A 12116-nucleotide genomic window follows, 5' to 3' on the forward strand; every position below is an offset into this window, starting at 1 on the left:
GACACATAAAAAGCTGAACCACTGATATATTCAAGAGTTTTATTATTTGACATCCCAATTTGTTTGACAACATCATTGGCATCGCAGTGATTTTCTTCAATAAGGAGGAGTAATATCAGGGCAAAAAGTTGGATCTTTTCTTTAAATGGAAAGAGAACGTTGATTTCTGTTCAATCCATCAGCCTTTTACCTTTATTGTCTATACATCGTAATACACAATCCATTAAAATATTAAGTACTTAGCCAACCTGAGCTACAAGCAGATAGAGGGAACAGCAAGAACAAAGACAGAAGGCAGATGTATGCTGTGTTGGTGACACGCACTGTAATTCCATAGCATTGAAAGATGTCTGATGAAGGACGTAATACATACAGCAGTAATAGTAGCAGTACAAGTAATGTTACATAAAAGGCAAATATTAATATATTAAGAATGATTCCATGTTTTACACTGTGACTGCATCAACAGCTGTTACTTGATGTATTTTAAGGAGCATTTCATCTGCACCCTGAGGCAGTTATCAACCCATCTACACACAACCTTGAAGGGAGAAGGTAATACAATCACCAAACTGTATGAAAAATCCTCAGGGTATATTTGTCAAGGAAAATGAGCGTAAAGGATCATTCGTTGAATTTGACCAAAAGCTGTGTTGTAGCAGATGTAGCCCAAAAAAATTTGGAATGCTGACATTAGCCAACATCTTCTCACATTACAGAGCGTCAGTCGATCCATCCAGAGATCAATCTGTGAACATGGCTCCATCTGGCCCCTCTGTGTGAGAATCGGGGGCCACAGTCAGACAGGTGGGCAGGCAGGACAGGAGATCACTCACAATCGAGTCAGGGACCGCGAGGTCAGAGGGTGTGTCATTCTTTCTCGTGTGATCTTTGGGCACTAGATTTGACTGCGTATTTTACGAGAGTACGCTAGTGTATTAATTTGTGTACTAAGTGGGGATGAGCGTGGGGTACATCCATGTGCAGCGTACGTCGTGAGGGGATGTTTTGACAGAATGAATAGTGGTGTGAAGGAGGAAGACCAGCAGGGAAGTTCTTTCCCTCGGAGCAAGGTGCAGGTGATGTAACCGGTGACGGGGTGGTTCAGAAAGCCAAGAGAGAGAAGATGGTCCAAGTTGTCCTTCAGCAACTGCAGCTTTCTGCTGAAGGTTTAGCTCTGTCGTTCCTATCCAGTTTGATGGGCTCAGGGAATTCATTATACAACTCCACCTCTGTCTCCTGTGAGGAATCAAGAGACGGAACATATTCGGCATAGGACAACATGAAACCAACAGATGACAAAATTCTTTTCTTTTCATTTCAAGCAACCACGACTTACCTGTTTGAGGGCGTTACGTGCAATAGTCTGGAATGCCTGTTCTACGTTAATGGCTTCTTTGGCACTGGTCTCAAAGTAGGGGATGTTGTTCTTACTCTGACACCAAGCCTGGGCCCTTTTGGTGGTTACCTGTGTGTACGACGAGGAAGAGATTCATGATGAGCTGACTTTCGTAAAGATGCGTTATTCAATAATATTAAAAAAAAACTAGTTATCAAGCCTGCGATATTTATCTAGTCATTATTATACATATTTTGGTAAAATGGGTTAAGACTAATTTAGGTCATAAATAAACATAAGGTGGATTATTATTTACAAGTGGAAAGAGCACTGGAAAATTGTACACATAAAAGTACTGTTACTTAGTCAAAGGGGGAAGAAGGAGGAGGTGATAAAAATAATGATATATGATAAAACTATTAAATGACAGAACATATTTTGGCCACCAGGCGTATATTAATTTCTATTTCAATAAAAAATGCTGCTACAGGTGAAACTGCACAGAAAGCATCCCATAAGTTCCACTCAGGCACTGATAATCGATAACTACAAATCTAAAGTACAGCGGGTGTCCATGTACTAGCTACATAAATCAAATAGCCTGCCAAGAGAATTAACCGCAAAAGAGAACAGTAGGGAACGTAGAGATAAAGAACGAGATAAATAAAGAACATAAACTCAACAGCAGCTAACTATCACAGACAAAATGCTATGTTGCTAGGGAAACAACACTGGTTGTCGATGCTATCGTCTGTACAGTGACTTACAACTATCAGTCATTTGTTGCACACACACACGCACGTCACGGAGTCTTGTGCACCGCCAATCACACCAGTCTGCTCTAGATCCAACTTCTCTGCTCATTCATTCCCAATATATGATATAACCAGTCCACTCAGCTCAGTCACACCAGGGATTATCAACACCAGCAGAAAGGTGGTGCACACCTCACTGATGTCAGAGGTGAACTTAGAAGTCCCAGCTGAAGGATCCACCATCAGTAGAACATCAAATTGGGAAGAAGAAAGTCAAGAACAAATTGAAATGAGACTTGCAATATCCATCAATATGACCCTGCATAGTTGAAAAGACTCCTGGGAATTCACAAAGTGCTCTTACATTCCTTTCACTGCAGTTTGAGTCCACGTGCACTTTCACGCATATCATGAGCTGCATTCAGACATGTAATGGAGTCTGGACATTTTCCTTAAATTTTCCAGAGAAAATTTAGTGAGAACGCAAATGTCCAGCACTTAGAGCCCTAAAACTATCAATGCAGCTTTATGTGTATGTTCATACACAAAAAAATTGTGTCTTGGAGATCTAACATTTAGATACTTTGCAATGGAGGATGGATAACGATTTAAAACTAGTTTTTCATGGAGCCATTACCTGTCTATTCTCCAAGTCGATCTTGTTGCCTAGCACCACAAAGGGGAAGTTCTCAGGATCTCGGGGGCTGGCCTGGATCAGGAACTCATCCCTCCAGCTGTCAAGTGTCTTGAAAGTGTTTGGTGCGGTCACATCAAACACCAGCACACAGCAGTCTGCTCCACGGTAGAACGCAACACCCAAGGACTGGAACCTCTCCTGGCCAGCGGTGTCCCAAATCTGGACAGAGACAGGTAGACAAAAACAGTTGCAAATATGAACAACTGTGGAATTAGGGTGAGGATGTAGGAAAAAATGTATTGAGTGTTTCAGTCCATCTCAAAAGGATGTAAACGTTCGAGTTGTAACTGTGCCGCACCTGCATTGTAACGAGTCGGTCATCCACCATCACTTCCTTCGTGAGGAAGTCCGCTCCTATCGTCGCTTTGTACTGGTTGCTGAACTTCTTGTTCACATACTGGTTCATCAGGGAGGTTTTTCCAACACTGAGCAAGAAAAGAATTAAAAACAAGATAACAGACACTGGAGATGGCAGAACAGGAGCAGAAATAAAGGGTGGTACAAGCCCACTGATGGCTCGTAGGAACATAGGGCTGAGTGATATATTGATGTTATCTGGACCCTATTTACGCCTTCATGCATCCCGAGTGACTCAGACAGAAATGTGACGTCAAAAGAGTCAAATGCAACCAAAACGTTGATTAAAAAATAAATTTTTCACTGACACCTAGTTAGTTTTCACACCCACTCGTGATAGTTAAGGCAGTGCTCAAGTTTTGTTTGGGCTGCAGATGAGGAGCATCAATGAAAAATAGTAACGCTGCAGTAATAAAGAGCAGATGTCTCACTCTGCCTGGAGACAGCTTGCGGCACAGTAATAACTCCTGCCAAAAAGGAAGTGACCTTAACACAAACTGATTAAAAAAAATAATAATACGTCGGCATTTAGGTGTTTTCCCAACCAACTATTTTAGATTGTAAACATCTGATGATTTGAAGGTTTGTCAAGTGAAATGTTCATGGTTGTGAGTGACTCACCCAGAATCTCCCAGGATGATGACTTTCAAGAGCACTTTCTTCCTGGATGTCATTTTTCCAAAGCTACACAAAAGACAGAGCAAATATTTTATTAAGTTCAGCGTACAGAAGGTTTTCATCATCCACTTCAACATCTCAAGTCACAACCTAACCACCACAATACAATCAATAACTTGAATATGCTAATATGTGGGAGAATGCCATTGGACAGTAGTAAGTCTTGTGTCTAGAGTTCCATGCCCATTTATTCCAGTCATGTGCTTTGTAAGCTGCGGGACAAATCACGAGAAACACAGCAGTCTCTCTCTTTCCCTGTTCCAACCACAGGAAGTGAGCCCCCTCCAAACCAAGTGACACATCTGACATCATCTGCTGATATCACAGACACCGAGCAAACGACCTACTACATCAAACGCTCATCTCTGTACACTATCACACATAACACAGGACAATGGTGTCAAATTACAAACATTTATAACACCATACAAATCACGGGGATGAGGACGCTCTAATAAAGATCTATTGTCTGTCTTCAAATGTGCAGATAATTGCATCATAGATTTACCAAATAAAAACCTCCTATGCCTTCAAATGTGATTATTGAAAAAATATTTTTTTCAAAGGAAAATGAACGGCAACAATATGCGCATGTTATCCCTGTGTTTTGAGTCAGTCAGTCAGAGATCCAGTGTGTGATGTAACAACTGTAGTTCATTGGGAAATAAGTCAAATGTCTAAAAGCTGAAACACGTGACGTGCATCATTTCATTTAGTCACAAATTTAAAAAAAGAAATCAAGATCTGAGACATTGCCAAACAACATAGTGAACAAATCATGTCCTGTCCTCTCTGAGCTAATGTCAATTATTTCAAAATGTTGAAAAAGCAGCAGAGGGAGGATTCATTCAACCATGTTTTCACAAAGGCGGGAATCAGCTATACCAAATATATCATATATGACATTAAGTCAATCACTGTGATCTGGAGAATGCTGGAGAAAAAAGAAAACTATTTGTTATGGTATTGTCCTGATCATCGTCCAAGACAACAAAGTCTATGTTCCAGTCCTGAGGGATTGTATATGATCCTTATCCACACACACACACATAGTCTGAACAGAATAAAATAAACATTGATTACATAAGAGGCTGCTTTATCTTTTGTCAAACATTTATCTCAACATGGCAGCAGTAGCAAGTCTGATGAGAATCGGATGCAGTGTTTCCTCACAACAGCGAAGGCGATCTGAAATGTGACTTAGGGCCGCTACGAACGTTTATATACTTGGGCTGCCTGCAACTAACAATTATTTTCATAAATGATTAATATCCGATATTTTTCTTAATTAACAGATTAATAGTTTTTTCTACAAAATGTCAAGAAGTTGTGAAAAATGTACCCAAAACATATTCAGTTTGTCATCACGTACGACAAAGATAAACATTAGACATTTGAGAAGTTGAACCAGCAAATGACTGGAACAGTTAATTTCATCATGAACTTATAAAGTGGAGAAGCTCTTATGTACAGAATATAGAATTAAAAAAAATGAAGGTAGTTGTTTTTCTGACTGACAGTCACAGCTGGTTTTGAGGCAAACAAATTACTACTTCCATCTGCTTTAGGTGAAGCACACTAACCTGTTACACAACAGTTTAACAGAAAACTTCACCACTTCCTATCAGCTCATCATGAAAGTTCAGGTTTTCCCAAATATCATGAGTCTCAGGCGCAGCTCCGCAGGACTTTGTAGCGGCAACTAGGCTGAATGAACGGGAAAAAAACTATGCCAAGAGTCAGAATTACAACTGCCACAGAGGAAAAAACTGAAGAGGACTGAAGAAGGAAAAATCATAACTGTAAGAGAAAATAATAAGGGAGGGGAATGAGGAATCGACTCACTACAGAAACTCAGTCAGCTGACTACAGCGTGAGAGTGAGCCGTCTACAGACGTCCAACAGCCAAACATTATCGAATGTTATTGAGACTATCAGTCATTAACTATCAGTCTTGTTTTACCAAAGTTTTTTTGTTGGTCACATGGTGTGATTATTCATAAAAATGTTAAGGACTTGAGGATGTAGTCATCAGTCAGAGACGTTACAAGAAAGGAATATAAGGACTCTGACCAAGTTGCAGCCCACTGTGACATCACCCGTTGGTTTGTGAGCTGCCATTTTGAACCCTAGAGTTTCACATTTTGACCACCACCAGGCTGTTTGGTTTTTTTTCAACCAAATGTAGGATTGGGGAGAGCTCGCCCACTGCACGCACGGCTACACCTACTTCCGTGCACCGATTGGACGGACCAGCTGTCAATCACAATGTATCCACGCTCCAATGTATACTGTGCTTTATAAACTTTTTACTCACAATTTGACAACATTTACAAAAGGAACATTGTGCTGTATTGAAGAACATTTGAAACAAGCGATTGAGACCATAACCTCCTCAGGGAAACGTTTACTGACATTATAAATCAGATGAAAAACCAAACTTTGATTAAACTGATACACTGAATCAGAAATTTAAAAAACTAAAAAATTCTAAAAATGAGTCTGTAAAACACAAACACTTTCAGTTCCATCAGGAGATGGAAACTACACTTGTATTCTTCCTGAGTGGAATGAGCACAGCACTCCAGTGACTACCACATGTGAAGACATGCTGACAGCAGCAAGAACAACAGCATATCACTGAAGGCTTGGCATGCTCAGACCACAGTCACATGACAACAGAACAAACTCATCCCAGATCTTGATCCTTTGACAAACATCAGAGCATCAGATATTGATTCCTAAATAGAGTTTATGGTCTCTGGAGGAGGCTCAGTGTGAAATCAGATGGACGTCTCTCACCAAACTGACCAACTCGTTTCACTGTCACTGTCAGTGCTGTTGTGACAGGACAATGTTTTAGGTTCGCGGTAGCGCAACTTAAAAAACAGCTGTTAATTCTCAGATCAGCTCTGATGTGCATTATGTGTACGCACACACACGCACATGCACACACACACACTAAACATAGATCTGGAAAATGTTGCGTTCAGATGTTGCTCAATGCTCTGTCCATCTCCGTACATCATTCAGTCAAATTCATGTTTCCTGATCAACCAGTTCCTATTAGTGATAAAACAGACGGTCCAGTTGCCAAGCAAAATGAACCAGGTCAGATTCACCAAGTGTAAAATTAATAACATATCAGAGCACCAATAAATACTACAGTGTATGTGTAAAACAATGTGCAGCCAAATATTTCAACAAAACCACATTGTTAAAAGATTTTTTTCCTTCTACAGTTATTCACTCGGTAACAGTTAAACGCTCTGATATTGTATTACGGTTCCGTTTTAAAAGAAAGTACAGATGTTTTAGTAAAAAAAATCCTGCTTTCCAAATGAGCCTATACAAACAAACCTGTAGCCATTCACCTATAAACACTGAAGTGCTCTCGTGCAGCAGAACAAAGTGTGTGTGTGTGCGTGTGTTACAATGTGAGCTGTGGAAAAAGAGAAGAAGAAGAAACACGTTGATCGTGCCAACGGGGACATATGTTGTCCTGAGCAACTATATAAAGAACAAATCATGTCACCTCTTGAAATATGAGTAGTACTCAAACTAGAGGTGATCCAAAGTACCAGACAGGTACTGTAGTAGTTTGTATAGTTTAAAAACACAATCGGAGAGTGTTTTCATGCTGCATCCAATGTAGGAGCTGTGGTATTAGAAACCACAGCAGCAGACGGTCAGAAGACTGTCAGAAGACAGCTGACTGGTGATTGGATTGGCAACAACATTCTGGTGACACCTCGGATCCCAGCGAGCTTGTTGGCTCAAGTTACAGGCGTCGTCATTACATAAAGTATCTCTGACCAGACTAAGTGAAGAGTGTGTACGTGAGTGAGTCAGAACCGAAACTCACAGAAACAAACGTCCCGTCTGCCTGGCAACACGACAGACACATGTACGACAACAACAACAACTACGACGACGACAACAACGACGACGACGACGACAACAACAACGACGACGAAGACAACAACAACAACGACGACAACAACGACGACGACGACAACGACGACAGACGACGACGACAACAACAACAACAAGAACGACGACAACAACAACAACAAGAACGACGACAACAACAACAAGAAGAACGACGACGACAACAACAACAGACGACGACGACGACAACACGCCACCGAACAGAACCTGTGAACACACGGAGCGGGTCGTTGTGAGCCGGTGGGCCGAGTGTCAGTGTGTGAGCACGAAGGCCAAGTTACAACTTACACATGTAAAGATTTCAACATTCCCACTGTGAACATGTGACACGAGGCAGAACTCAGAGAGACTTAACGACTGTGTTCGAGCCGCGTCGTCTCCCACAGACGGGCCTTGTTTTTACACACACACACACGCCGCTGCACCACCGTTAGCATTAGCTTTAGCAGCGTTAGCACGACGAGGGAGTTGACGCCGAACACACGGGTCGTCGCTGTGAAACACTTACTCTCAGTTTGCGGCTCGGCGGAGCGGAGACGTGCCGACGGTCGCGGACCAGGCTGCGGGCAGACGAGCTGTGATTCCTCAGGGCAGTTAGCGTCGGGGGCTAACTAGACGTTACGTTAGGGAGCTAGCTCGACGGCTCGCTCGTTAGCCTGCGTTTACTTGACAGTGCCTCGTGTCAAATTCTTATAAAAAAATGACTCTTCCTTCGCGCGAACACTGACGAACCGTGTGGTGACTCGACGAGGCGGGTTATCTGCCACTGGAAGGTCGATTTGTCACTTAGTGTGAAGTCTTGCCTGCTGCTGCTGCTGCCTGCTACCACAGCTTCTCTCTTCCCCTTTCACTTCCTGCTCCAAAACAACGCCTGCGTCCTACGTCAGACGCAGCCAATTAGTGACCCCAGCCCAGCGGCCACGCCCTCCTGTCATGTTTATCATGGACTGCAATATTGTTTGTGAGACTTTGCACATAGTTTGTCCTTTGCACATAGTACCCAGTTTTTCAAAGGATCCAATAACATAATAAGAGAAGATAAACTTTATTAATTCCACGCTGGGGAACATCCACAACTTGGCATATAGAATGTTACAAGAATCTTCTCTGAGAGAAGTGCCACAGTTCTACTCTGCATGTAGGTTTGGGCTCGCTGTCAGGTGGTTGCAGACTGGATTTGGGATATACCGGAAAGGAGACAAATTGCTAAATCTCTAAAGTTCTTAAAACGTTTCATTTCATATTCCTAAGATTTAAGGGGATTGGTGTGCAGTTCAGTTTTGTTTGGTCCCTGCACATGTGGCTGTTAAAGTTTGACTCCATGTGATTAACATTAATTTTCTGTTTACATTTTTAAGCCAAAGTGTGCTGACAGATTTGTCAAGTTTTTTGGAAAGCTTTCATGTGATTGTCATGATCAGATATGGTTTGTTCAGTTGTTATATTTCACACAGTGTGACTGTGTCCGATGTGTTTCCACACATGGGCAGTGTCATGATGGATCCTGGTGACCTCTCTGATGTTCCTCACTCCCGACTCTTGGAATTTCCCAGTAAATATCACACATAATTGTTGTATTGATTTGAGTTCTATTGCAATCAGTCCAATGAGCCCAATTCAGAAAGAAATTAGGCCAAATTATGTAAAACTAATAATATAAGACATAGCGGGCGCCTGGCTTAAGGGCTGGTATAGACTAAATTACTTCCAAACAATGGAGAGAATCACACATTTAGTTAATTATTTTCATACCAGTATACATGACACAGTTAAGCAGGGATGGATGAGGCCGGTGGATTGCACATCCCGGGGTCTTGCATCCGGTCTCAATGTTACAGTTACTGCACAGCACAAAACTACTCCGATGTTCTAGCACATACGTTTATTCCATAGTGTTGAGGGATGTACATCTCTAACACCCCTCAATATAAGACATCTTCTATTGATCAAAAAAAAACTTGCTAGAACGTGGAGAGACTAAATGAAAGTATCCTGTGTGTGAGTGAATAACTCCTGCTTTAGATCACTCCCCCTACAAGTTATGCTTTTAAATCTTTATAACACCAATAACACGTTAGATACTGTATGTGATGCGTCAGTGTGCTGAATCACTGACCAAGGTGCGAGCTCGGATACTTCACCACTAGAGAGCACTGTTAGCTTAGTTTAAACGGATGAAGAAGTGAACTGCTGGTACCAGACTCAAACCAACATTCATGCTTTGGACCTTTCTGGAGCAATGCAGCACTCTGTGGTAATGGCATTGTGCTGAGAAAGTGTAAAGGTCAAAGATAGGTGTGGCATTTGCCTCTGCTGAAACATTATTTTCAACATTTCTAAGAGGATTAGTGATTAGTGTATCATTTTGGTTTTGTACAATTTAATAGTGGAAAAAAAGCTAAGGAGACCTGACCTGGTGCACTGTCCTACTGTGCAGAACCACACCTGCAGAAGTGTGACCTTCATGGAAGCGTCATCAGAAGAAAACCTGCTTACATCCTCATCACAAGACCAGATTCAGATACAAGAAAGAGTAAACATCACACAGTCTCTAAAAAGATGAAGATAAATAAAAGGATGGCTTCTACAACAGGATAGTGGTCCTAAACACACCTAAAGATCCACAATGGCCTTCAATGATGCTTTGCCATGGCCCCCACAAGTTCCCCGACCTAAATATGAAAAACATGGAAAAACTTTACATAATCTCGCAGATCTAGAAGCCTATTGCTGGGAAGATTGTGTGATAATCCCTCAAACAAGAACTGAAAGATTTTAGCTGCTACTAAAAACATTCTTCATGCTCAAGAAAATATCAGGTGATGATGCTTCACATCAGTTTTCCCTCTGTAGTCAAAGTCTCTGGTGTCGACTGTTTCCATTATAATCACCGCACCGTCGGTCTGATATTAATGGGAAGGGAAAGAACAGCAAGAGGAAAGGCGATGAGATTGAGAATGCTGATCAGGCAGAGTCTATTTCTCAAATCAAAGGATTATCTAATCTGATAATACCTACTGACACAAACACACATGAAAGCAAACCGTCAGGAGGCCAGGAGCAGATCATCATAATCCACATAAAATACCAGGAAAAGGTTTACAATTAAATAACGCAACAGCATAAACACAGTAAATGCAGTTATAAAACCTGGAGAGAGAGGTGTGTGTGTGTGTGTGTGTGTAGGTTATTTTCTGCTGAAAACATATTTGTATTTTTTCCTTTCAAAACATGACAAAACATTTTATGATACTATTAAAACATTACAGAAAAACTTACATTCCTGTATGATACTGATTGTGATATATTAGTAATAGTAGATTTTATTATTATTTTAGCTAGCAATAATGTAACATAACAGTAGGATTTTTTTTCATTAAGTGTCACCTATGTCACTGTAAACCCAGAAGACACACAATACTTAATAAAATAATCTGGTGAGACACAAAAATGTATTGGTTTTATAAATTGGCTATAAAGAGTTACATGACGAAATAACAATGTCGGTTTTAGATTCTTGTAGAATATTCAACTCTCATCCAAGAGGCTTCTTCAGTTCAGTGACATTCAGTTTTTAACCGACACGACACTGTGGATCTGTGAGACTGTCACAGCCGGCAGCTCCGCAGCTCCGCAGCAGACGACAGCAGCGAGGAGTTCCCCGGTGTCTGTCCATCACTGTTGTTAACTCTCCACTCAGCGTCGACGTCCCAGTGATACATTCTATCAGGAGTTGTATCGGTTCTACTCAGTGACGCAGTCACATTAAAACATTCAACGCTCTCGCGTGTTTCCTCTCGACTGACGTTAGCCCGTTAGCCTGTTAGCTAACCACCTGCCTAGCTAGTGGACATGAAGCCCGCGGTGGGTGGGGGCGAGGAACGGCGAGCTGCGCCTCCCGCACGGACACGGCGCTGGTCGAGGAGCGGTCACGGCCTCGTGTCGACAAGGTTCGACGCATGAACCCGCTCAACTGTGTCAGTGTGTCAGTGTCTGAGTCCAGGTTCTCTTACCATGTCTGCGGAGAGGCGGCTGAAGGCGGAAGCAGCTTCACTTGTCAGAACACCGGAATTCCGCTGCGCTTCCGAGGTGCGCGTGCGGCGCCGAGGCGCGCGTCACACTGACGAACACTCCAACCTGTCAAAACAATATTGACTTAGTATTTACAGTTCATAGTTATGACCTATAATGAAAGCAAAGCAGAAGAACAAACAGAACAATTCCTGTACTTGCCCTGACGGCAGTGTATGAATGATGTTTGATAGAAAAAGTGCTGCATGAATGTGAGTGGCTGATTGACTTGTAACAGAGAACTGCTTCACAAAAGATTTAGATGGTT

The 12116-nt window shown here is 41.9% G+C and overlaps 1 protein-coding gene across 5 annotated transcripts; it reads right to left on the reverse strand.

Annotated features, from left to right (window-relative positions):
* Positions 1-25: 25 nt before the first annotated feature.
* On the reverse strand, positions 26-11880 carry LOC118309758 (ras-related protein rab7). 5 transcript variants are annotated; one of them, XM_035632239.2, is made up of 6 exons: positions 11791-11880; positions 3770-3832; positions 3090-3216; positions 2732-2950; positions 1340-1468; positions 26-1239 (listed from the first exon to the last, which is right to left on the reverse strand). In XM_035632239.2, the coding sequence occupies exons 2-6, from the start codon at positions 3820-3822 to the stop codon at positions 1144-1146; spliced, it is 624 nt and encodes a 207-aa protein (XP_035488132.1). In that variant the 5' UTR covers positions 3823-3832; positions 11791-11880; the 3' UTR covers positions 26-1143. The 5 variants fall into 5 exon arrangements, with proteins under 5 accessions (XP_035488132.1, XP_035488131.1, XP_035488130.1 ...); XM_035632238.2 differs by lacking the exon at positions 11791-11880 and adding an exon at positions 8581-8680; XM_035632237.2 differs by lacking the exon at positions 11791-11880 and adding an exon at positions 8510-8652.
* Between the last annotated feature and the right edge of the window lie 236 nt (positions 11881-12116).

Source organism: Scophthalmus maximus, chromosome 6 (assembly GCF_022379125.1).
Source record: "Scophthalmus maximus strain ysfricsl-2021 chromosome 6, ASM2237912v1, whole genome shotgun sequence".
In the NCBI taxonomy this organism is placed as follows: Eukaryota; Metazoa; Chordata; class Actinopteri; order Pleuronectiformes; family Scophthalmidae; genus Scophthalmus; species Scophthalmus maximus.

What these genes read in the sequence shown, in the direction of transcription:
- LOC118309758 (XM_035632239.2), bottom strand. Translation starts at nt 3,822, where the DNA reads ATGACATCCAGGAAGAAAGTGCTCTTGAAAGTCATCATCCTGGGAGAT. An exon ending in ATCATCCTGGGAGATTCTGG is followed by an intron (nt 3,217 to 3,769) that starts GTGAGTCACTCA and finishes TTTCTTGCTCAG; the next exon opens with TGTTGGAAAAACCTCCCTGA. An exon ending in ACCGACTCGTTACAATGCAG is followed by an intron (nt 2,951 to 3,089) that starts GTGCGGCACAGT and finishes GTCTCTGTCCAG; the next exon opens with ATTTGGGACACCGCTGGCCA.